Genomic DNA, 26,884 nt, shown 5'->3' with positions numbered 1-26,884 from the left:
AACTGAGTAGAATAAATAAAGATAATAAACTATGGTTAAATAACATATGGTTAAATGTTATTTTAGTATTATTTGTATAGTATCATAGTGCATATTAATATTTTGAATGAACTTTTATTTTTTATTTTCAGTTTCTTTTCATTTTAGTTTAGAAGTTTTAGTAATTCTGTCATGTGTTTTTTTTATATATATATATATATTTCATATTTATTTTTAGTTTTTATTTCAGTTTTAATTTAAGTAATTTTAATACTTCAACTTATTTATTTTTTTCAGTTAGGTGTCAGGGCAACACTTTTTAAGATTTGTTTTTCATTTAATATATTTTTTTGGCATTTATTTTATTTTATTTTTTACCAAACAAAAACATGTTTAATAGTTTTCGTTTGGTTAACAGTAACAACACTGGTTAAAATATGGTTTTATCAGTGCATTTTCATACACAATAATATATTTGAACTGATTTAATGGCAGTGAACATCAGTTGTTTTCACCTTGTGTTCATCATGTTCATATGTGCAGGAACATATTCACAGTAACTGTAGGAGGCACATTTAGTGTATGATGTTTCTAGGAGTTTTTCCACCACATTCTCACCAGTAGATGTCGCCAGAGCGTGTGTTTTCCCAGCATGCTCAGTCATGACTGCGGATCATTACACTGATTGGTTGTATTAGTGTAACACACACTAAGGTGTCCACAGGGTGAAACTCATAAAGCTGCCGCTGTCACTTCATCAGGATAAATGTCATGCAGTTTATTACATCTGGCCTCTGAAAATCTGCCTTCAGTCGTTTGCTTAAAGTTAATTACACATCAGCGCTGATTTCATTATGGAGGACAAACACTTGACTGATCAGCGTCTGTGACTCATTCGAAACGTCTTTTCTTCACGGCAGATGAGTTTCTATGTTTGGACACATATAAAGGTTTGTGTTTGGCAGGAGCAGTGTTTATGGAAAGAGCTCAACTGGAGGGAGTCGTACTGGAATTAAGTGTGTTACTGTATGAAATGCACATTTGCCGGTGTTATTTTCCTACTGCAATCATCTTAGAAAAAGTATACTACGTTAATATAAATATTTTGATATTTAAAAAATAAAAAAAAATCAGAATTAATTCAGTTCATATTTATAATTTTTTTATATTAATGTATTCAATTATTTTATTAACTTATATTTAAATTAATTCATTAAATTCATATTTATATTTTCATATTAGTGTATTTAATTATTTTACTAAATTATATTTAAATTAATTAAATTCATATTTATATTTTCATATTAATTTATTTATTTTATTAACTTATATTTACATATTTTAAAAGTTAAAAATAATTGAATAAACAATATAAAATATTTAAAAATATAAATAGATGTAATATAAATAATGTATTTTTAATAAATCTTTCTAGAAGTGTATTAAATTATTAAAACTTTTAAAGGTAAATTAAATTAAATGTGTATATATATAAATTGTCAAATTGTTCCAGAATATCTTTTAAAAAGATCAGCTGATTGATAGATGTTTAGATAAATTAAGACCGCCGAAGTTAACGAATAAACATTTGAGAATAATTAATCTTGTTTCACATTATTACGTTTATTTATACAACACAATTGCCTCATTTACCTAATATGAAAAACCCTCATCAGTCTGGTTGCCAGATCCTCATTTAACAGTAAACGATGGAGAAAAACCTTTTTAATGACTAATTATTTTACAAATCAAATTCAGATGGACGTTTAACAAAGTGAAGTGTAATTTCTGTTTGTTTGTTTACAATAATTACATTTCTTCTATTTATTTATTTATTGAATTTAATCTATTTACGGTAATGTTGTTTGATTATTATTTGTTTATACTCCTGTTTATTTGTTTAATTATTTATTTTTAACTTTATTTATATCATCTGATAATGCCTGAGAGCACATTCACAGTTTGAAACCTCAGGTTGTAGTATCCTGAAAAGCGAATGTGAGAATGTCTTGTGTGTGTGTGTGAGAGAGAGAGAGAGAGAGAGATGCTGAAAGCACACCTGATTTTGGCGGCATCTACAGCTAGACTTTGTTGTGTTTGAAGTCTTGTGGAGAGAGGAGAGATTGACCCCCGGACGGCTGGTTTAGCACCCTAAAGCACAGAGTCTGACCCGGGACAGAGTTACACTCACCCTCCCCGCAGGAGGAAACGGGGAGCAATCCATAAAGAAATAATAAGAGCGCTGCAGAGCTTTTCCATCAGCCTGTTTAATGCTCTCCGAGGTGCAGAGCCAAAGACTGCTGGAGTTTATGGCTGCGTGACGGATCTTAGCATTAGTTTATGAGGAAAAATGAGGCCGTTTGAGTTTGCACTGAATGCTTTGTTACCCCCCCCCCCACCACCACCACCGCTTCTAGACGCTAGTCATTCCTGTATTAACACTTATCTTTTATAGTTCTCAAAATAATGGACATGTATATATATTATTTATACTTAGATGATTTAAAAGTTTATATATATATTTTTTTTATTCAAATGTATACATTTTAAAACTTTTTTTATTTTAAATTTATATATTTTAAAATGTATTCATTATTTTATTAAATGACTTTTTAGTCTTTTTACATTTTTTACACATTTTAATTTGTTAATGTATTTTAAAATATTTTTATATTAAATTAGTTTTTATTTTATTTATCTTTTGTTCTTTTAATATAAATGTATGCATTTTAGAATATTTATATTTAATTTAATTCATATGTGTATTTTATATTATTACAATATTTTAAACATATTTGTTTTAAATAAAATACATTTTAATTTATTTGCATTTTTTATGATAATTTATTTTATATTTATTAAATTATTTTTTAAAAATGTATTTATTTTAAAATATTTCTATTATATTTAAATCTTTTATTATTTTAAAAATATTTTAATATAAATATATGCATTTTACAATATTTATAATGTAATTAAATTTAATTTAATTAATTTATTACAATATTTTAAACTTGGATTTGTTTTAAAATATTTTTATATTTATTTATTTAATAAATTTTAATTTTTGTTTCTATTTTCTTGTTTTAATGATAATTTAATTTATAAACTTATTTTTAAATGTATTTATTTAATTTTTTATATTTGATATTAAACTGTTAAGAATAACGTTTAATCATGACAGCATAATAGTGGACCAGAATTCATTCTAAAATATCAAGAAAGAAAAATAAAAACAGGGCAAAAGCGGGCAGTGTGACGCCAGATCACAGACTGAGCTCAGAGGTTGTGCCCTCAGTTGAGTCGAGCTGTAATTTAAGCGAATAGGCCCTTCAATCTCCCCAGATCCACCTTATTAAAGCAAATAAACACCGCCAACATGTGCATTCAATTGCTGCCATTCCCCCATTAGATGAACAGGAGGAGAGGAGAGGACAGGCCTCGTTTGGAGACCTTACGACACCAAACGCTCGCCAAGAGAATGCAGACACTTTCATCCACAGCGACTCTGTGGACGTTTATGATTAAAAACATGATCAAAGCATTAGTGCAGGTGTTGATTTATGGGCTTGTGACTGCGTGTGTGTGACTGCTTTCGCGAGCGAGGGTCTTTGTATTTTTGAATGTTTATACTATAGTATAAAATATTCAGTTTACAGCTGTTTTGCTAATTTCTCTCTTTTTATTTTCTTTGCATTTAGGCAATTTGAATTTTAGGATTCATTTATGAGTCTGAGTTCACACTGAATGCTTTGTGATTTCTTCTGCTTCTAGATGTCATAGATAGTCATTTTTGTATTAACAAATCTAATCTTTTATATTGTGCAAAACAGTGGTTGACGTATATTTATATTTAGATATTTAACACAGACACACAAAAAAAATAATAAAATAAATATATATATATATATATATATATATATATATATATATATATATATATATATATATGTATATGTATATGTATATACAGATTTTTTTATTTTAATATTTATTTGGTATTTTTCTGTTAATGTATTAACATTTTTAAAACATTCATATATTTTAAAATATTTGTATATTAATTTATAAAGTAATTTTAATTCATATTTATGCTTTTAAAAATATTTATTAAATTCGTAATTTATATTCATATATTTTAATGTTAGTGTATTAAAATGCTTTAAACTTATATTTGTATATTTAAAATATTTTTGTATTTATTTTTCACAAAAGTCACTTGAAACACTTAAGCAAACACTTTCATTTATTATTCTTTTTATGTATATAAAATCACTTTGGTAAGTTTAATGTTTCGATGAAAACAGGTTGTATATATAATACTAAGCTTTATTCCATCCTTAAATCCTGAAGAATATAAGACCTCGTAACAATGTCCGTTTTTCTTTTTTGTTTGATTGACAAGTAATTAAGAGTTTTAGTTAAGCTTCTAACATTTTAAACAAACTGTTGGGATATTATCTTACTAATTTATTAAAGAAATTAGTGAAGTTTTTGGAGTACTATAGCAACCAGGGCTGCTATTCACAGTGTGTTGGCAGGAAAGAGGATGTTTGCTTGAGCAGCACTGAAGCTCATTAAAATCAATGTGAGAATGAGAGCTGAAATTACACACACTGATTAAACAGCTGTTGCCTCCACACACACACACACACACACACACACACACACACACAGAGCGTGTGCTTCATTGTGTTGGGTCTCTGTGTGACGGGCGTCTGGGGTCAGACGGTGTGTAGTGTGTTGAGTTTGAGTAGACGTGTAATAAAAGCCTCGCTGCAGAATCACGGCTCTTTTATTTAAAGCCGCACGGACTCTGATGTGCAGTCAGGTTCTTCTGTGTGTTAACACTGACTGTGATCTCAGCGGCTGATCTGGGATCAGTGCGGACCGTCAGGGGGGAGACTGACCCGCTCCGTCCGGGGACAGCAGGGCATTGTGGGTGGGCTGAGCACGATGGCCCCTGTTTGCAGTGTCAACCTATAAACAGCAAATAAACCCACATTAACTGCACAGTGCAGGACATGACACATAACCTGAAGTCTGCTGAGTTTTGGTGCTGTCTTTAAAATGAGGGTTTATGTAGGCCACTATGTAGGTTATGTTCAGACAGAAATACTAGCATACTTTGTAGTGCACTCTCAATGCTCAGTCAGATTTGTAAATTTAAAAAAAGCATTTTAAACACATTCTAAGTTGATTAAAAATACACTTATTTATTCGGTTAAAAGAAAAGCATGCCATAGAATAGAGGTAGTAAAAATACTGAGGTTTGTGTATTTTCTGCCTGTTATCTGTGTTTTTGAGGTGTGTGAGGACTCTTGTCAGTCTCCGGTCTTCATTAAGGATCTGTTGTGTCGAGTGAAAGACAGTCTGTTCATATTAGCGCTCATTTCCTCTGACTGATCCCGCTCTCTCTCCTGATTGGCTGGTTGAGTGTAATGGGGTCGTCTGATGGTCACTGACTGACTTCAGGATTTACCCTGCCAGCTGTGTTGACAGACTCATATGAAATACCACATGAAACCAGTTCTACGATAATCGAGGCCCATTGAAACCTAAAGAGTCACATTATAGTCAAGAAAGTGTCATTTTAAGATTTTGATGCAACAGTATTGTGAATGTGGGAAAATGTGGCGTGGTGTTGATGTCTGTTACCTGCGGCCGAATCACAGCCGTGCTGATATACACCAAAATTGCACTGCTACTCGTGTGATATCACTCATATAACACTTTTTTTTTGCTTGATATACTGAAAGTTGAAAGTTTCATTTTTGCTCAGTGCAGACTACAAAGGTATTTCTTCGTGCTGATATTTCTGTATGACATTGAGAATAACTGAACTCATGCTATTGTGATATCGTTATACATTTTAACGTCCGTGTTTTTGTTTCTGTAGGACAAGAAGCTGCGCCTCTTCGACCCGCGGGCCCAGACGTCAGCGGTCCAGGTACTGTTCAGCCATCTTCTGTTCAGTCTGCACGTAGTGAATGTCGTACCGAACGGTTTGATATTATATTGAGAATTGTGACCTCCTTATTAAATGTCCTTTTTGAACTTTGGCCGAATCCTGGCTCAACCTAAACCCAGTCTGTGAAACCAGGCCTTGATCTATTGAACGCATCCTTGCTGAATAAAAGTATTAATTTCTTAAAAAAAAAAAAAAAAAAAAAAAACTTCCGAACAGTGCAACTATATCTGTAACACTTTATTAGTTGCTCAATTTACTTTTTTTTTTTTTTTTGCCCCATTTGCTTTCATATTCTTATCTTTAGCCAATCAGAGCAGGCCGTTACTTCAGGGACTCTTTCTGATTGGTTTATTTGTTTCATTCATTCATTTCTCATGAGCTGGTGAAGCCGTGGGAACCCTGGGAAGCAATAACTCCCGATGCCCGTATGAACGTGACTGTGTCTTTGACTGTCGAAACCCGCTGAGCGTCTGTTTGAGAGCCAGTCAATCCCAGCGGATCAGACCAAACATTCCCACGGTGACCTCAGCGGAGGTTTCTCTGTGTGTTTGTGGTGTCTTCTGAAGGTAAATAAAGCTCAGATGAATCATTAGGATTAGATATTACCCACGCTGCTCTCTGAGCAAGCAGCCGGTAGCTCTGACACCTCACTGAGGAGATTAGCGTCTATCAGACGTCTGAGGCCTGCTGTGATCTCTTCCTGGATTCGTTCCCAGTCTTTCCTGTCCGGCTGGTGTGATGTCTGCTTGGAGTTTCTGATGTTTGTCCATGCGATCTGATCACTAGTGCACCCATGCAATTGTAGTGTGTATGATTTGTGTTGAGACGTGTTAATATTAATGTCAAGCTGACTTTATCAGAAGGTTGTTTCTTTGGAAGCTGTACATAGACTGTCAGACTTTTGTTTGGTGCAGCGATTACTTACTCTTGAATTACTGATGCATTAAAAAACAGTGCAGCTCTAAAAATCATATTCATTCATTCATTTTTGCTTGTTTGTTTGTGCATTGTTCAATTTGTTATTAATCAAGAAAAGAATCAAGAAGAATCAAGAAAAAAATCAATCTTATTTCATTTTCTTGATGAATTTTTTTTTCTTTTCACCAAACAATTTTAATTTTCACTTTAATTCCCCTTTCAGTATTTCTTAAATTTTTTCTTAAGTATTTTCTTGTTTTAAGCACAAACCTTAGAAAATTGTGTTAGATTTATGATTATAATAAGATAAAGATATTCTCTAAAGGCATAAGATAAAAGAAATTAATGAAAAGGCGTAAAATAAAATTATCTCAGAACATTTCTTTGAAAACAAATCCTAATGTCCGGCACTGTAAAAAAAAAAAAAAAAAAAATTTCTTCTTGTTCTTATTAAACATGTGCCTTAAAAATTCAGTATACAATCAAAAATATGTTATTATTCACTTTAATTTTGCTTAGTTAAGTGGATTTTACTTGGAAATTGTGCAAAAACTGAAAAGAGTGCAAAAACTCTTTTTACTTTTGCTTTGCAAAATACTGGATTTTTTAGTATAACTAGTTTTACTTTAGTGGATTGTTAGTAAGGGATAATAATTTTGAAACTTGCAAATGCAAGAGATGAAAAGGCTGGTTTAGCATCTTTCTCTCTCTCTCTCTAATCTCGCACATTAAGTCTGATTCCTGACAGACCGGCTTGTTTTGTGACCACATCCAGCTGGCACCACAAGAGTGGCGTGTGCGCCCACCAGCGCCATTAACATCACATTCACTCCCGCGCCTTTAACGAGCCAGCCCTAACAAAACACAGCCTGACAGGCCTTACAAGCTCTGTTTACTCACAAAGCTGTAAAAGACCACAGCCACGCTCCTTTAGTGACAGAAACCCGTCCTCTCGGCTCTTCCTCAGCACTGATGCACAGGCCACAATGTAAACAGAGGCGCTTGAGACGCGTCTGAAAGCTGTCGTGTTGTTTATAGACTCGAGCTCGAGCGGAAAGCAGCCAGTTGTCATTGCAGAGCCCATAAAACAATGCTTTTTTAATGCGCAGAGTGATGAAAACCATCTGTTTATGGAGCGACCGACCGCACAGTGCGGCCACGCTTTTTCGACAGATCGTCTGATGTAGACAGGTGGGGTAAAAATAGAGGCTAGTTGTACGTGGTATTTACGGGAAGAGGCGAAACTGTGTAATTTGTGCTTTTGGATGGCAGGAGTGTGATCTGTAATCAGCGCTCGCGTACGCTCGAGCACACGGCTGTATTTGGGTAGCTGGCATGACTGTGTGTGTGTGTGTGTGTGTGTGTGTGTGTGTGTGTGTGTGCTCAACTGTGGTTTCAAAGGCCCTCGCTTTGAGATTTCCTGCTGCGTCTTGATTTTTATATAATAAATGCATATTTAAGAGCCTAACTTGCACCAAACCACTCGAAGCTCAGACTACACTGGAAAAAAGAGTGTGTTTTTAGACTCTGGCTTGTGGTTTGGTGCATCTTAGACCTCCTCATCACCATGAGGTGTAACGATCCAATTTTAGTTATGTTTAAGATTTTTTAGATTTAATACAGGATATAATAAACAAGATAGAAGCTATATCAACAGCATTTCTGACATGCTGATTTCCGGAGAAAATTATATTGACTTGAATTTATTATTTATAGTATTTTTTACAAAATATTCATGTATTCATTTTTTTTTTTGTTCTTGTTAAAAATAGTTAGTGTTTTTATTTTTATGTATAATATCTTATCCATTTTTATTTATTTATTTGAATACATTTGTCAAGTTAATATTACACTGTTTGTTTTTTATTTAAATTTATTTATATTCCAGATTTAAACAGTTAGAAAAGGGGAAATCCTAAGTATTTTCATATTTATTTATTTTATTTTATATTATTCATTTTATTAATACAGTGTATTTGTTAAATATCACAATACATCACAATATATAAAAATAACAATGTTTAATTATATTCATTTCATTTCATTTTATTTTAGATTTCATTTAAATAATTCATAAGTAAACATTTATTTCTTTATTCATTTATTAATACATTTTTCAAATATATTTTTTCTTTTAACAATTATTCAATTGAAAAAAACATAATTATTTACTTTGTTAGTTTTTTAGATAATAAATAAGTAAACTTTATTTTCTTTCATTTTATTTATTAGTTTGTCTAAAATCACAATTGCAGTAATGCACATACAGTGAAAATTCTTCAGGGAACAGATGTTAAAAATATGCTCTGTTTTGCACTTATAGCCACAACAGCAAATTTATTTTCAATCTTTAACTCGAAATTTTGGAAACTTTAACTTCATGTCCATGCAAACCTGTTAACGTGGGAACTTTCACTCGCACAAAGGACGTGACAAAACTCTCTGTCCAGCCTCTGTTTTCACTGTTTCTGCACTGCGATTATATCCATCTAATCAGTCCCTCCACTTAAAGAGCCATTTAGACATTTCACAACTTGAATAATAAACATCCGTTTACCTAATGATTGATGTAAGTGCTTGAACAATAACACCAGCCTCACATATCTGCTTTTAAACCCTGGCTGCTTGTCTTCTACTGTAAGTGCATTGTGTGTTTGTTTGAGGGATGAATCAAAATAACTTTCCATGGTAATTGACATTATATGTCAACAGCTGTCATCAGAGCTTGAATCTGGAACATTCTTGTAATGCACAAGTCTTTTGATGGAGCTAGATACCCAGCATCCTTTGCTGTCACGTCCTGTGGCCATCATCTTTTATGGTTTGCATCGATTAGGAGACTCATCGTGTCTTTCAGAGGAGCGGGTGGGACGCGCAGGTCTGTGTTTTCTAGATGTACGTGTCTTTTTGTGTCTAGCTGAAAATCCTCCACATAGTTTCAGGCCGCGCGGTGCGGTCCCTGGCAGCGAGGGGAAACAGGAAAGGGAATATTTTCTGGACACAGGGGCCAGATTTCTCTCGATTTCGGCTTCTGCTGCTTTTTGTGAAATTCGAGAGGCTTTGGAACGGAGAGAGAAAAATCGCACAACGTTGAGAGCAAACTGAGTGACTGCAGGGGTTTGTGGGAGATGCACACAGAGTACGCTGGGTGTATATATATAAACATATATATATATATATATAAACTATATATATATATATATATCTATATATATATATATATATATATATATATATATATATATATTCACCAAAATATGCTGAAAACAAACAGCGTATGCTTCAGTAGAAGAATGGAAACTCCTAGACCATAATTCACAACAGAAAATAGGAGAAGTGTCATTGAATCTAAATAAAATAGAACGGAAAGTACTTTTGTCCTGTTTTTCATGTTGATTCTCATAATTTAATTCAGCCTGGGTATTCCAACCGTACCTTTAGATATGTCATAAATCAGTATATTAGAATAATTTCTGAAGGATCATATGACACTGAAGACTGGAGTATTGATGCTGAAAATTCAGCTTTGCATCACAGCAATAAATTACATTTTACAAGATATTAAAATAGAATATAGTTCCTTTAAACTGTAAAAGATATTTTACAATTTTACTGTTTTTACTGTATTTCTGATCATATAAATGTAGTCTTGGTGAGCAGAAGATATAATACAGAACATTTTGGTTTACTTTAAGTTGCATATTTGTGTTGTTGTGAACTTTCCTGTAATGTTTTAGGGATAGCAGCGAGGGCATCTTTTCTGACTTGAAATGACGAGTATCTGTTGACGTGAGCAGCTGGATCTTAAGGCAGTCTTGGCTTGACATCTTTCTGTCAAAGATTCAAATGAAAATAAATACTAAACGCTCACAGCTTGAATCAAGACTCGCAGTGAACCTGGCTGTGCAATTTCCACATGGAGGGAAAAAAGATGTTTACTGTTCGAGGATGTGTAATACAAACATTACGTTCTATTGTATCAACATTTGTAAATATGATATACAACATTTATTGTTTTGCTCCAGGAAAATTTGACAGCATTGTGCAAAAATGTGACGTTGATTTATGTGAAAGGGGATGTTTGCTTGTAACGGTTTATCAACTTTTAAATATATCCCATTTCCCCAAAGCCAGGCTTATTCGTTTGACTTTAAAGACCCTGTTTTTGCTATGATAAGTTTCAGATGTACTGTACACCATCACTGTGGTGCTGAATAGTACTGTATAGTTACTGTAAACACTTCAGAGTGGAGATGCACACTGTATGAATGCAGGACACGAAGGCAGGAATACAGAGAAAAAGATACGTTTATAGTATTATAGCATTTTTTATATTAATTGATTAATGCTATGCATTTATTTATACTTATTGTTTACATTAATTTACTTTTACTTTGTATTTATTTTTACATTTTTTTTATTGATTCAGTAATTTTACTTATTTAATTACTTATGTTGGTTAAATTTATGTAACTATTTGTATTTATTTATGGATTTATTTATTTATTTATTTGCATACTTATTTACTTGCACATTTTATGTATTCATTTATTCTGTATTCTTTACCTGTTTGTTTATTTATTTAAAAATATAAACAAAATAAGTATAAGTAAATTATATCAGTTTTTACATATGTATTTATTTATTTTTACTTTTTATTTAATTACTTTGTTTATATTTATTTACCCATTTGTATTTATTTATTAATTATTTATTTGTTTGTTTATACATTTTTATTTATTAAGTTATTCTGTATTCTTTACTTGTTTATTTATTTATTTTAAAATATAATCAAAATAAGTATAAGTAAATTATATTAGTTTTTACAAATGTATTTATTTATTTTAACTTTTTAATTACTTTTTTATATTTATTTACCCATTTGTATTTATTTATTTATTATTTATTTGTTTGTTTATACATTTTTATTTATTAAGTTATTCTGTATTCTTTACCTGTTTATTTATTTAAAAATAAAAACAAAATAAGTTTAAGTAAATTATTTGTTTTTACATATGTATTTATTTATTTACTTACTTTGTTTATATTTATTTACCCATTTGTATTTATTTATTAATTGTTTGTTTGTTTGTTTATACATTTTATTTATTAATTTATTCTGTATTATTTACCTGTTTATTTATTTAAAATATAAACATAAAATAAGGATAAGTAAAAATATACTTAATTTTGCTTTTTATTTAATTATAGATTGATTTATACTTATTTTGTGTTTACATTTATTCACTGCATTCATTTTGTTTAATTTATATTTATTTTTACTTATTTTAATTTATTAATTTATTTTTACTGTTTGTTTATAATTATTTACTTTTAATTATTCCTATTTATTTATTTATAAATAATTATGTATTTTTTATTTTATTTTATTTTATTTTCATTCATTCATTCATTTAATTTTCGTATGTCCTGTATCCATATAGTGTTATGTATCTATATGTGTGTATTGATCTGTGGCCGTCATAACGGTGTATAACAGTATAATGGCATGAATCTTTTGCTGGCATTATATTTCTGAGTAGTAATGTAGAGCTCATGATTTGCTCTTTAACATCTGTCATTGTTCATGCAGATGAACTGGACAGTTTTCATAAACGCCTCATACTCAACTGCCAGACAAATGTGATAAGCAGATGATCATTTTACCAGCGCTTTCTAACCACTGACCGCCTGTGCCGTCCAAATCGCAGTCTCAGCCATAGTTACGCACAGCCATGTAAATATTGATTCTGGATCAGCGGGATGTTTTTCCCGTCTGATCTCTTTGAAACGGCTCCCCTGGCTGAATGAGTACTGGAGCGACGTGAGCAGGTCTTGAGCGTCACCTGTCTGCTGTACTTCCTGTGAAGCGGCACATCTGCTCACAGCTGGCCTGTTTTCTCAGCTCACTGCACACTGGCTGCAGTCAGGTCTGTCATGCTTTGGCTCGTGTAATGTACGTTCAGAGCCTCTCAGGCTGCTGTGTTTCATGTATTAGTGCTTCACATTCATGTTCAGTTATTTTTGGCAGTTAATTTCTCTGAAGTGCATGTAACACATTGTGATCCTACATAAATACCAGATCTGTCTTACGTAATTTTGGAAGACCATGCAAAAAGTTTTTTTTTTTTTTTTTTTTTTTTTCATGTTGTTAAACTAGCAGATTGGCTGTTGTTGCAGTATCTGCTTTCTAACCCATCATATACGCAATTATGCACATCCATTGTGTTTATTTCAATTTGAAATGTGCTTTCAGCTACCAATAAGTAGGCCAAAATGAGTATTTTCTGTAATCTTGCAGTGTTCCACAGATTTTCCCGCCAAAATAGAGAAAATTCTTAGAAGTCTGCAGATTCCGTCCTGGTGTGACTGAACAGTAGAACGTGAATGAAGGAATCTGGAGAGCTTGGCTCTGTGAAGTCTGTGAGGTGTGTGTTTTTGGGCCAGCTGGCAGCGACTCAGTGCCGAGGCCTCATTAGAAGAGACGTTCCTCTTCTAGCTAATTATCCCAGCGCACACATGTGTCCGACACCTGGAGCCACGATGGCGTGTTGTGCGGCGAAACTCTGGGAGGGAATCCAGCAGAGCCCTGTTGCAATCTCTTCATCCCACACCGCAGTTTGGGAGCAACAGGTCCCGAGGACTCTCAATCATCCGCTGGGGCCTGAACACCAAACTACCCCAATCCCCACAAAAACGTAGGAATCTATAAAAACACAGGCCTCATTTATAAAGCGTGCGTACGCACAAAACGGGGCTGGAAACGTACGTACGCCAGTTCCCACGCAAAGGTTGTGATCTATAAAAAACAAAACTTGACGGGAGAATGTGCGCACCTTTAAGCAAACTTTGAGCCGTGCGTACGCACATTCTGGAGACAAAGGGAATTGGCGACACCGATGGTGAGGTCGTGAACTGAAGTTAGATTGTAGAAAATAAATGTGAGAAGAACGATTATAAGAATGAATGACATTTAATTTTCACTCCATTTCATACGTTATATCCACATTATCATGAAGATTAAATCCAACAGTGTTATTTGTGCCGATTGTTTTTAGGCTATATACATCTAGTAAAATCCAAACGTAATTCAAAATGTATTAAAAGTAAAATAAAATAATAATCAGCGCTGCCTTACAGTCACATTGTCCACAACGGGAGCACAGGAGGACATGGCGCGATACATGTGATAGCCTACAGAATAGCATGAAATACCCTTTTATTAGAGAACTGCAGAACACAGTGTAAAAAGGAAATATTTTCCTTAATGTACATAGCCTATATCATAAAATGTCAAAGTCTGCAAATACAGTCATGAAGCACAATCGCTACTCATCATCGGTCCTAACTATTACGGTGTTCATTACAAAACCGTCAAGAAGCATGTGTTCACTATAACATTTTCGTCTTAAATTTTCGCCCACAAATTAATTAAGTGATTTTGTCAAGGTGTTAACGATCAGTCTATTTGCTAGAAACATATAAATTCTCCGGTGACCCGGGTATGTAATGCTTCATGATGGCACTCCTGGCACTGTTGGAGGATTACGCTAATGGCAGAATAAGGAGAGAAACGAGTTTTCAGGGACCATGATGATTTCCTGGCCCATGATGATGACTGGCTAATAAGCCGATTTAGATTCCCTAGAGCTGTGCTCTTGGATCTATGTGCTGAATTGGGTCCAGTATTAGAGAGGGCAACACGCCGGAACCATGCCATCCCAGTCCAAATACAAGTCCTCACCACTCTGGGGTTCTTGGCAAACCGGCTGTTTCCAGCGGGAATTGGCAGACAGGTAAATTAATAATATAAAAAAAACTATAAGTAATCCTCAAATTTGTCTCTAAGACCTTTTTGTATATGAAATAATTCTATTGGAATCTATCATCTCACCCTATAGGTCTGGTATATCACAGCCGTCCCTGAGTGCCATAATATCTGTCGTTTTAAATGGTATACTTAATATGGTTAGTCGATACATCAGGTTCCCCTACACTGTGCGAGAACAGGCCGAAATTAAAACGCAATTTGCAGCAATGTCTGGTTTCCCAAAAATGTAATCGGCGCAATTGACTGCACTCATGTTGCTATAAGGGCACCATCTGAAAAATGAATTTGCTTATGTTAATAGAAAGCATGTGCATTCTATTAATGTGCAAATCATATGTGACTCCAACATGACCCTCACAAACATTGTGGCACGCTGGCCTGGTTCAACACATGATTCCTTTATCTTGACACATAGCAGTGTAGGGAACAGACTAAATGCAGGCGCAGTACGTGATGGCTGGCTTCTTGGTGAGTTTAACAATATTAAAAAGTAGAAACCGTAACAATTGTTTTTAATATAATTATAACCTGCAGGCGACAGTGGCTACCCCCTGAGACGCTGGCTCCTCACCCCATTTTTAAACCCGCAGAGCGCAGAGGAAACTCATTATAACGAGGTCCACTCTCGTGCCGACGCCGCCAGTTTGTGGAGCGTGCCATCGGCATCCTGAAATGCAGATGGCGTGCTCTGGATGCCTCGGGTGGCAGACTTTTATACCATCCAGCAAAAGTGTGCAAGATTGTCAGGGCGTGTGGTGTTTTGCACAATATAGCACTGAGAAACGGTATTCCTCTCCCTCCTGATCTCCCTCTACCCCAGCATTACGACCCCGAGCCACAGCCCCCTGGCCGACAAGAGGGATATCAACGAGGTGCAAGAATCCGTGAGGATGTCATGCGGCGTTTGTAAAGAAAGACAAAACTCAAGGTTCATGTTTTAACTGCATCTTTTAATGATTGTGCAATTTCTTGCATCACTTCTCTCATCTGCCGTAGCTCATCTGCAACCCCGTTGACAGCGTTTATTGTCTCTCGCTGTAACTGCAGGACTGCGTCAGTGAGTACCCGACCACTTTTGGACGTGCCAGACGCAGAAGGGGCACTGCTTTGAGCCGGACGCTGTGCATCTGCATCTGAGAACCCCTCACCCTGAACCTCCTGTTCATTTACAGCTTCAGACTCCGGAAGGACTGGAGGACAAACAATTGGCAACATTTATCCATTTATCACCCCACACACTCAAATGTACAGCGTTAATGATTAAAAATCGGTTTAACCTTGCTCCTCTGTGGTTTCAGTCACGTCAGTGTCTCCCTCCTTTTCCGACACAATACCACACACGCTGACCTCCCCAATTATAGCCGCGATTTTGCTGTCCACTGATGTGAGATCAGCTGTACATGGGCCCCCACCAGTTGCAGCCACGCTCTGGCGGTGGGAGGACAGTTTTCTCTCTTTTGCCTCCACCTTGAATGAATGAGAATCTTTATTTCACATATTTTGCATACTGTAAGCACATGTAAATAAAACTTTTTGAAAATCAATATTGCTATTTATATAGGTATATAGCCTAATAAAACACAAATGTAATATGTTGGTAAAAAAAAAATTTGTATACCTTCAGGTCGGACCATTTTTTCTTTAATTCTGCAACTGTCCGTTCTGTCCCACTGACACAATTGACGGCAGAAGCAATACTTTGCCACTCGCACTGCTTCTTTTTATTAGTGACCCCACTGCTGTGGCCACCAAATAACACAGTTTTCCCGAGCCTCCACCTCCCCTACAAGTGTTTTCAATCTCAGTATCTGAGAAATTACGTTTTTTTTCCTCTTTTCTCACCTGTCGCCATTATTAAAATTAGGCTAACAGAAATGCACGTTTTCACTTTCTTGGATTAATTAATTGGCGGGTCGCATGCCAGTTTTCCAGGTATATATGGGATTCCACTCTCATTTACATGCTGATCAGCAATCATGAGGTGATTTGCATTGACTATTTATGGTTAAAAATGGGCGTGTACAGGGCGGGATATGAGGCTGGTTCACGTACGCACATCTGCGGGTGATCTGTGATTTATAAAGGGAACATTGCTTACAGGTGTGCGTACGCACGGTTTTATAAATCGGAATATTTTTTGGCGTACGCCATTTTTGGCTTTGGTGCGCACGTAAACTTTTAGTAAAGATCCTACGCATAGTTTTATAAATGATCCCCCACTTCAAGACTTGTGCTTCGTGCTCTTCCCAAGCCTCTCATCTCCTGAACTCGTTGGACAGCAGAAGTTTCCTATTGGACACTTAGATTACTTTTTTAAAGTAACTGGTAAAGTAACGCATTACTTTTAAATTTACAATGAAATATCTGAGTTACATTTCCAAATAAGTAACTCAAGTAACTTTGTTTTCCCATTTCTGTCCCCATGTTGAGAGAGACTGGGAGTGAGGTGCAGAGGCGCTCCTTCAGCCCGAGGCTTATTCATTTCACTTTTGTTGTGAAACGGCTTTCACAGTTGCCAAAAATATAACTTTGGAGTTATATTTGGGGTTAAAACAAATAAGCAAGCCCAGCCCAAGTGACAAAAAGTAACGGTAAAGTAATGTAATGCATTACTTTACATAAAAAGTAACGAAGTAACACACTTTTTCATGGAGTAAAACAAAATTTCAATGCATTTGTTTTAAAATGAACTTTCCTCAACACTGGTAGCGGCCCGTTTGTTTGAGCTTGGCCACACAAAGCACTACTGCAGATGAAACCAATCTTCTCCGACTCTCTTCCCTTCCAGTTCTCATTTTGGATAAGAAAGCGTCTGCTAATATGACGGATTTTCCGTTGGCGGTAGCGAAGCCATCTGCAGATGAAATTCAAGCCCATCTGAGCTCATTTAGAGGCTCTCGTTACCTGACGCGCCGCAGAACTGCTGAACTTCAGCGTATTTCCACCCAGCTAATAAAACGCTCTGCTGTTGAACAGGAATGTGAGGTGGAGCTCCCCCTGCAGGCGTCACATGGCAGTCAGGTGAAGTGCAGAGATTCAGATTCAGGCTCACTTGAAGTTCAAGTCAAGAGCACTGTGTCTGTCTGTCTGTCCGTCTGTGTGTGTGGACTGGGATTTGGCTGCTCATTTCTTCAAGTCTTGCACATGTGGATTTGAGTTTGCACAGTGTGCTTTGAAGACTGAGCACTTTTAATGTGGCTGTGAGGAAATGAAAGCCAGTAGAGCGATCTGTAAGCGCTGTTCAGGCCGGATTCCCTCTAATTACATCCACAGGTCGCTGCTGTCCAGCCACTTCATTTACAAAGTGTGCGAGATCAGATTAACGGATAGTACAGTAAAGTAAACAGTACAAGTAAATGTAATAAATGTAAATGTAAAAAATGTAATAAAATATAATATATAAGTTAAAAATTAATAATACAAAATTTTTTTTTTTTTTTTTTTTTTTTACTTTTTTAATATTCTAGTTGTCCATTTTCCAAAAAAGAGATTTGTTACTTGTTGGTTTTTTTTTTTTTTTGGTCCACTTAAGGAGTCTGGATGTGTTTTTTAAAAGAGGACCTAAGTAAATTTGGATAAATTATAGCTTGATCACTACATCACTGCTGCACTGTTATTGTGTTATTATGTGGATGAGGTTTGTCACTCTGTCCTTGTCAATGAAAGCTGAAGCGTCTCTCTCTTTGAGATCTCTTAGTCCCCTGTTGTATTTTACATTTCACAAGAGGCGAGTGTCTGTTCCCTCTGGGCCCCTGCGTCCCGTCTGAGACAGCGGTAGTGCCAGTTTCTCTCCCCACATGTGGCCAATCCGCCGTCCCCGTCCTGAGGTTGACCACAGTCTGGCAAACTCTTCGTCAGAGGGTTCAGGACAATTAGTGTCGTGGCAAAATAATGACAGGCTTTTCTTCCACTTCTGTGCTGTTGTATTTAACACTGATCCATTCGGTTTCACACAATTAAAGCCTTAAATTTAACAGCTCAGGACGAAGCTGGATGATTCTTCAGTTAGGCAAACTCCTGGCTTTTAAGTTTTTTCGCTTGTTTGCTTTGAAGAATAGATTATAATATTGTCTCTGTTTAATCATTTTTCTTCTAATTAAAGTTTTGAAAAGTAAGCTTTCCCTGAATTTTTTAATTTATTCTGACATCCAAGTGACGTGGCATTACAGGGTTTCAATAAAATATTATTTATTTATATATATATATATATATATATATATATATATATATATATATATATATATATATATATATATATATATATATATATATATAGATGGTATACTTTTTATATTTAATAATTAATGGTAGATATTCCTAATAATTTTATATTGTACTTTTATATTATATTATATTATTTAAATTCTTTCATTTTTATATATTGTCAAATTGTATTTATCTAAATCAGTTTTATTGTATAAAATTTTTATTTGTATATTTCATAATTATAGAAATTTCCATTATTTTATGAATCGTTTTTCCTTTCAATTTCAGTTTTTATATATGTTAGTTAATTGTAGAAATAAAAATAAAGAATTCATATTTTATTATTATTATTATTATCTGTAATTAGATTATTATAATCTAATAAATTATTATATATTTTTTTATTATTTTATTTGATAGTTTTTACAAATTACAAACATCCCATATATACCTAGAAGTTTTCAGTCAGTCTCCTCCTTAAAGAATGATTAACGGCATGATCATATTTTTATTCTAGGATGTTTTATATAAGTTTCACCATAGATAAAATCTAGTTTGAAGTAGTTTTTTTTGTAGAGTGCCCCTAAATGAGGAATTCCCCAAATCTTCTGTGCTGTGATCTACTGTTTCTGCAACCTGTCCTGAGTTGGAAAACTCTTCTTGGCTCTTCACGTGCATCGCTATGTGATGTGTTGTTTAAATCCAGACCAGTTATCAGTTTGTTTTGTCAGTTTTACCATTTTCATCCCCCCTTGAGCAGCTGCTTGAGTTATATGAGAAAGTTGTTTCAATTTCCCCTTTTTAAAGCTGTTTTTAGCCATTTATATCGCCTTAACAGATGCCGTTGAGCAATGCGACCTCAATGAAAATTAATGCTGCGGCCGCTGGTGGTTTTTCATGACTTGATATGACTTTCAACGACTTGGCGTTTGCACCGTGACGTTTTTCCCAGCAATCACAGGACCTGGATTGAGTTACTTTCCCCCTCCATTTGCGTCAGGCCCGGCTGCCCTGGACACCCTGACCTCCTCTTGGCGAAGTGCTCGCCCGTCCATTCGATTCGATGCTTGTTCCGGAAACGTGGCTTTTAAATAAAACCAGGACTACCTTTAAAAGGTTAACGCTGAAGTCCTCAGGTTACTTGTTCCGTTTAAGGGTAGCACTTGTGACGTGCTAGCTGTGTGTGTGTGTTATCTTACCACACAACCTGTGATGGACTATTTCTGAAAATGCTGCGTCAGCTTTCGTGCAAACGGCACACGTCTATGCTAACAGAGTACGACTTTCCCACCGGTGTTGGTTATCAGAGAAGGTTCATGAATGCTAATCTATATCTTCCACTTTAGAGGCAATACAAAAGTATCTAACAGTTGTGTGATTATGTTCAGCGGTCATGTGTTTACATTATTGGTCGTGAGCCGTGCTGCAGGACGATGAGGTATAGAGATCTTCAGGAAGTGAGCGAGGCCGCAGGAGTTGTTTGGACGTCTAGTGCCAGGCGCTGTAAGTCAACACCGGTGAGAAAGCACCTCGGCAAGTGAACGTCTGTTCAACCTCCGTCTTTCTCTCTGTATTTTTAGCCTCCCTCACAGTTAAACCTAAACCTTCTGCCTGCTGATCTCACGTCTGACCCCAAGACCGGATAGATGAGTAGAATGGTAGATAGATAGATAGATAGATAGATAGATAGATAGACGGATGGATGGATGGACGGATGGATAGATGGATGATACATAGATAAATGGATAGATGGATGATAGATAGATAGATAGATAGATAGATAGATAGATAGATAGATAGATAGATAGATAGATAGATAGATAGATAGATAGATAGATAGATAGATAGATAGATAGATAGATAGATAGACGGATGGATGGATAGATAGATAGATAGATAGATAGATAGATAGATAGATAGATAGATAGATAGATAGATAGATACAGAGAGAGAGATAGATAGATAGACAGACAGACAGACAGACAGACAGACAGACAGACAGATAGATGGATAGATAGATGGATGGATAGATAGACGGATGGATGGATGGATGGATGGATGGATGGATGGATGGATGGATGGATGGATGGATGGATGGATGGATGGATGGATAGATGGATGGATAGATGGATCGATAGATAGATAGATAGATAGACAGACAGACAGACAGACAGACAGACGGATGGATGGATGGATGGATGGATGGATAGATAGATAGATAGTTGGGTAGGTAGATTGGTAGTTATGGAAGGTAAATGTGTAAATCATGGCTCTGGTCAGGCCTCTTTCTGGATCTGTTACTGATTTGATTCCCATCACTCTCTGTCTGCAGCTCATAGTCAAACTTTTCAGTTTCCTTATATTCTTCCTCTTCTGTCTTTTCTAAAGCGCTCATTTGATCTCTCCTGCACTTCATTTCCCCCTCTTTTTGATTTTTCCATCTGGCAGTTTCAGCCCGATGCCAGTATTTGTCTTTCTTTTGGACGGCAGGCAGTGACGTCTGTGTGGTGAGCGGTTATACACCGATCAGTCTTGAAGGAAGAGCAGAGTTCAGAAATTGAGCCCTGCGTCAGTCAAAGAGCGCAGACCTGTAATCCACACAAGATGGCTTTTCAAAATAGTCCACACAATATAAAAAATATCATTTTGAGACTGTTTATACACTTTTCACACTGTAAAAAGGGATTTTTCTGAGTTCTAAATAAAATAAGATTATAGGAGTACTTTTACAAGAAAATACTATTTCTACTTAAAAATGTAATGTTTACAGTAAGTCAGTGTGTTACTTTTGAAAGCCTGTTTCCACCAATGAATAAAAAATAAAAAGATAATTGCGACACTTTATCTCACAATTCAGACTTTTTTTTTTCTTAGAGTTGTAGAATATAAACTATAAAATAGAATATAAAATAAAGTTTACATCTCGCAGTTCCGAGTTTTTTTCTCGCAATTGCGCATTTCTGTTGCACAAAGGTATATATATATATATATATATATATATATATATATATATATATATATATATATATATATATATATATATATATATATATATAAAATATTATATAAATAAATGTCAGAATTGTGAGATAAAAAGTCGCAATTACTTTTTTTATTCAGTGGTGGAGACTGTCTTCCTACTTGTCATTTGTTTGTAATTATTTGTAAAATCTACTAGCAATTTGTGCCAAATGTTTTTCACAACCAATGTGTTTTTTCTTTTTTGTACAGACTAGTTTAATTCATTTACTAATTTTTCATTTTACTATGTTTTTTCCAGTTTTTCAGCCCCACTTTCTCTCACATGATGATGATCGAAATGATAATTTCACATTTTTGGAATAAAGTGATCAGCTTGTTTGTCTTGCCAAAGGCTAATTTCATAGTTATTAATTCATGTATTTCTTCTCTCTCACATTTCAACTCAAGGTCTGCACTGTTGTCTCCTTGGCAAACATGCAGTAACTTTGGAAAATATTTATTTTGGACAAAATTATTGATATAAGTAATTTTGATTAGATTTATGTTTGTTTTCTTTCTTTGTTTACGTCATAGTTTTGAAAATGGCATTATTTTATATGATTTTCATATTTTATTACTGAAGTCTTGGGACTGGGATGTGGATAAATAAAACCTAAACATACTGTAAAAGGCATTTGAAAAGTAGCAGAAATAAAGGATGAAGGCCTGATAGAAAGTTTCCAAAACTGTTTTAATGTATGTGACCTTTATTCAACAATCTGTTTTTTATAATAAACGTAGACGAAGAAACACCCAGAATCAAAACGCAAACTCATTGGAAAACAGTCATCCAAGAGCAGCGGGGTGGAAAAATGTACTGTATTCATTTATTGATTTATTTTACTTGGTCAGTTACTGTTATTACTCAAATTTTTTCTAATAATTTGAATATGTAAAACAGCTCTCCGTTGACATGAATGGGAACAAATGCATTTAGCTGTTCGCTTCATGAACTGTTGAAGCACTAGTTAAATGAGCTCTCATGACAAGTGCATTTCTCCATCACATTCATTACTCCACTGAAATATTCCTGGCTTGTGCAGTTTATGAAAATATATGCTAGTGATACATGCACATCTGCACTATTGCATTAAGTGCTATGGAGAAAGTACTAATTATAAGTAAAAGATAAAAAAAGCGGTATTTTCTGGTAACATTTTTTGTCACATGAACAACCAAATTTCAAGCTTGCACATTTTGAATTTGACTTGTTGACTTGAATGGCTTCATGATCAGGGAGTGAGTGAGTCTGATTCACACAGATAACTCTGATGAATCTTTTTGACTGATTCATTAAATGAACCAGCTCATAAGAGTCACTTGTTGTAGTCTTCCTGTATGTTTGTTGTACACAAATGAGGACATCGCAGTTGGAAGTCAGATTGAGGATTTATTCTCAGGAGCGTCTTTGCAGAGAACCGAAAGAGTTGGCGAATCATTTTCTAAACTGAAATCAGTTGAACATACTGTTGGGAACTGTGACCAGTGAGTCAATTCACTATATATAATTTAGATATATTTTTATACAATTATTTATAAATAATATATTTAATTAAAAATTAAATTTAAGTAAATATTTGTTTTATTACTTATTGAAATATTAATTTTATTTATATACATATATATATATATATATATATATATATATATATATATATATATATATATATTATATATATATATATATATATATACAGCACACAAGAGCACACAAACACGCGCCTTGAGCCAACATCACGTTTACAGCACAAGTAGATGCTTTCACAGCTGTTTGCCATAGTTTCTGGTGCTCCAGGAAAGGCTTGCAGTCTGTTACGTTTTCTAAAATTTTCTGTCTGTGCCATCTTACTTGAAAGTGTAGTTTTGGTTCGGGAAAAATGGCAGCGGAGAACAGGAAGATGGTTTTAATCAGCAGTGAAAGAGTAGTAGTAGACTGTTCAGGAAATGGAGGAATTAAATGGATGGTTTGCATTTTGTCCGTTCCCCTCGCTTTGACTTTCTTCATTCCGTCCGTGTTACGCCAACTGAACATTTACAGAGGGAAGGGGTCACCATTACTGCAAATAGAGCAGGTTTACCCAAATTAAACAGCAAACACAGAAGAAAACATCAAGGATGTCTGATTAGAAGAACGAAAGAGAGACTGATGGTTACGGAAAAATAAGACACAGGCTGAAAGGGAAGGGCAATCCCAGATGCAGCGCGGGTGACGTACACCAGATGCTCCATCCAGGAAACAGAGGCTCTTTAATCAGGACGTGGATCAGGTGAATAAATCCCGCTCTGCTCATTAACCCTGTCAAAGCACACGCTCATGTTACAGTCCCAACAATAATCACATTTTCTGGAGGACCGCAAAAGGAGACATTAGGCAAAACATCTCCATGCAATAAAAGTGAATGAGGATGGATGCTATCAAGCTCAGAAACGTACAAACAACATCACTTGTGTGCTGTATTAGAAGTAAATATACTGCAAAAAAGGGCTTCTTAATGAGTTAATCTTTTTGTTTTATTTTTCTGTAAAAATCCATAAAGATGCATTTAAATTTAAACGGCACTGCATAAGATATTAAGACTTGTATCTTGAATATGTGTGTATTTTGTCATACTGCCTACACATTTGATTTGATTTATTTCTTTATTTGTAATTTTTAAAAACTCTTTTTATACTTAAAAAAAAAAAGGGTAAAAATAAAAAAATTCTGCAAGTGCAGTAAGACATAATATACTTAGTTTGGGGTTGGTAAGATTTTATGTTTTTGTTTTTGAAAGAAGTCTCTTAGGACAGAATAGGATAGAACAGAAATAAAAGTTGATATCCTGCTTTGTCATATCAGAAATGTTAAATTATATGGATAACCTGGGTTGTGATCAGTTAGGTATTACATTTTGATAAAGGATTAGGAAAAAAAAAAAAAACTTTTCTTTTCAATAACGTGCACTGAGAAATCGCAGTTAGACCAGGAACATATATAAAGACAGTTAACAGTCATCTTGACTCTAGGGTTCAAAAACAAGGGTCTATTTAGCTCCAGAAATAGTTGTACTACTGTTACATGTCGAAGAACCCTATTATGTGGCCATTTTTCTTAAGCAAACCAGCAGAAAGTTGTTGTTTGGAAACCTAACACTGAATCACTGTGACGGAGGTCAGCAGCAGCAGCAGCATTAATGACAGATGCGAGACACGACTGGAAAAGCAATGAAAGAAGAAGAGGAGATTGATACACAGAGGGGAAAATATGAAGTCGCACTACATTTCTGAGGTATGCTCTGCTGCTCACTGATCTCTCTGCCGCTGGCGTATGAAGTGCGGGAGAAGAAGAGAAGTCGAAATTGCTCCCACATGTGCTGGTGGACACCTGATAGTCCTCTCTCTGGGTGGATCGACATTCTCTGTCAGTGACACAGCTGCGTTCTCCGTCTGTTTAACCTCGCTGCACAAAAAAGCCCTTCAGCGGGCCTTCAGGTTGTTTTGGTTGGGAGTGAAGCTCTACATAAATCTCCACTTGGCCAGGAGCTGACTTTGAGCTTTGGCTTTTTTCAGGTGTTTTTCGCTGTTATTTTTATCATCTCAGGTTCTCCTGGGTGTTTTCTCAAACGCTCTCAGAAGGGTTCGTCTTTGCCGTGCGGCTGCGTGGATTTGATTTGATCTCAGCTCGTTTAGCACGGGCTGAATTCTGGACGCTGTGCTTTGTTCCTCTGCTAAAGAAAACAGGGCACTCTCATGTTGTTTCGCTGGCGTGTGCGTGTTTCTGAAGGGCCACATGATTGGAGATGAATCTCAGGAACTTACTTGACGTGTCAGAGTAGTTTGCAGCAGAGTAGTGAGTCCTAAAGAAACATCATGGTGTCTTGGCAACACCTCTTCGGTCAGCTAGTCTGGTGTGTAACACTAATTGTCTATGATGATATCAAAATTGTTTTTTTTTTTAATGATGTGTGAGCTGATATTAGTGAGTGTGTTCCCTATAATTCAAGTTATGAAAGCAAACAAATGTGTCTGTGTTGGTTTTTGGTTTATATATATTGTGGCGGGAGGAGCAAACAACAGACACAGTGGGTGTGGCATCAGGCCTCGGAGAGGCTTTTATTAACCAAAAGATAACCAAAAGAGGGAATAAAAGTGTCCAAAGGGGAAGAGTGTCCAAAATAAACAGGGAATCTGGTGTCCTTGTCGTGCTGCGGGGTATGTGTAGGGCAGGAAGTGTTCAGGAAGGAAGGGTCCAGGTAAGGGGTGGAGCCGCATGCGCTCCCCTTTTCTGTCCGGGGCACGAGGGGCTGCGGCTTCTTCCAGCGGCTGCATCCATCTCGCTGGCCACGGCGCTTGAAGGGACTAGATGGCCCGGCATCCTGGCCCGACGGCCGTGTAACGGGTGCGGTTCTCGTCCGGACTTGCTTTGTCACTTGCTTTGTTTCTCAATGAGTCAGCCGTTTTGAATAACAAACTTGAATTCAATGAATCACTCAGTAAGACAGGGATATGCTGCCACCTACTGGCAGTTTTAGTGACCTATTTATTTATCCATGACAGGCCATGACAGTCAGCCAAAGTACCAGCACAAAAACACTCAGCAGAATATTTATTTAGAGAATAGATTTTTTTTTGTCAATATCGCACACCCTTACTAGCATGTACGTGGTAAAAAGTTTGTAATTATATATTTTTTAATTAATTTATTATTTTTTGAAAGCAGTCTCACCAAGGCTGTCTTTATTTGATCAAAAATACAGTGAAATATTTTTACAATTTAAACAATTGTTTTCTATAATTTATTCCTGTGATCAAATCTGAATTTTCAGCATCGTTACTCCAGTCTTCAGTGTCACATGATCCTTCAGAAATCATTCTAATATGCTGATTTGCTGCTGAAATACAGCTTTGGTGAGCACAAGAAACTTCTTTTTTAACAACATTTAAAAAATCTTATTTATTACAAACTTTTGACCGGTAGT

The 26,884-nt window shown here is 35.3% G+C and overlaps 1 protein-coding gene and 1 long non-coding RNA gene across 2 annotated transcripts in view; both read left to right on the top strand.

Moving 5' to 3' along the window:
- The window catches only part of LOC109103489 (coronin-7-like), a 122,227-nt gene that overhangs the window by 10,421 nt on the left and 84,922 nt on the right, over positions 1-26,884 (top strand). Inside the window, exon 7 of the mRNA XM_042717474.1 lies at positions 5,879-5,929. Coding sequence (XP_042573408.1) covers positions 5,879-5,929 — 51 coding nt within the window. The remainder of the gene's footprint in view (positions 1-5,878; positions 5,930-26,884) is intronic.
- On the top strand, positions 15,350-15,980 carry LOC122136007. Its single transcript, XR_006153859.1, has 2 exons — positions 15,350-15,627; positions 15,747-15,980. It is a non-coding gene; the product is annotated as an uncharacterized LOC122136007 (long non-coding RNA).

The sequence above is a fragment of the Cyprinus carpio genome, chromosome A3 (assembly GCF_018340385.1).
Source record: "Cyprinus carpio isolate SPL01 chromosome A3, ASM1834038v1, whole genome shotgun sequence".
NCBI classification, from domain to species: domain Eukaryota; kingdom Metazoa; phylum Chordata; class Actinopteri; order Cypriniformes; family Cyprinidae; genus Cyprinus; species Cyprinus carpio.
The sequence above is the reverse complement of the archived record's forward strand: the minus strand, read 5'-3'. Positions and strand labels throughout refer to the sequence as shown.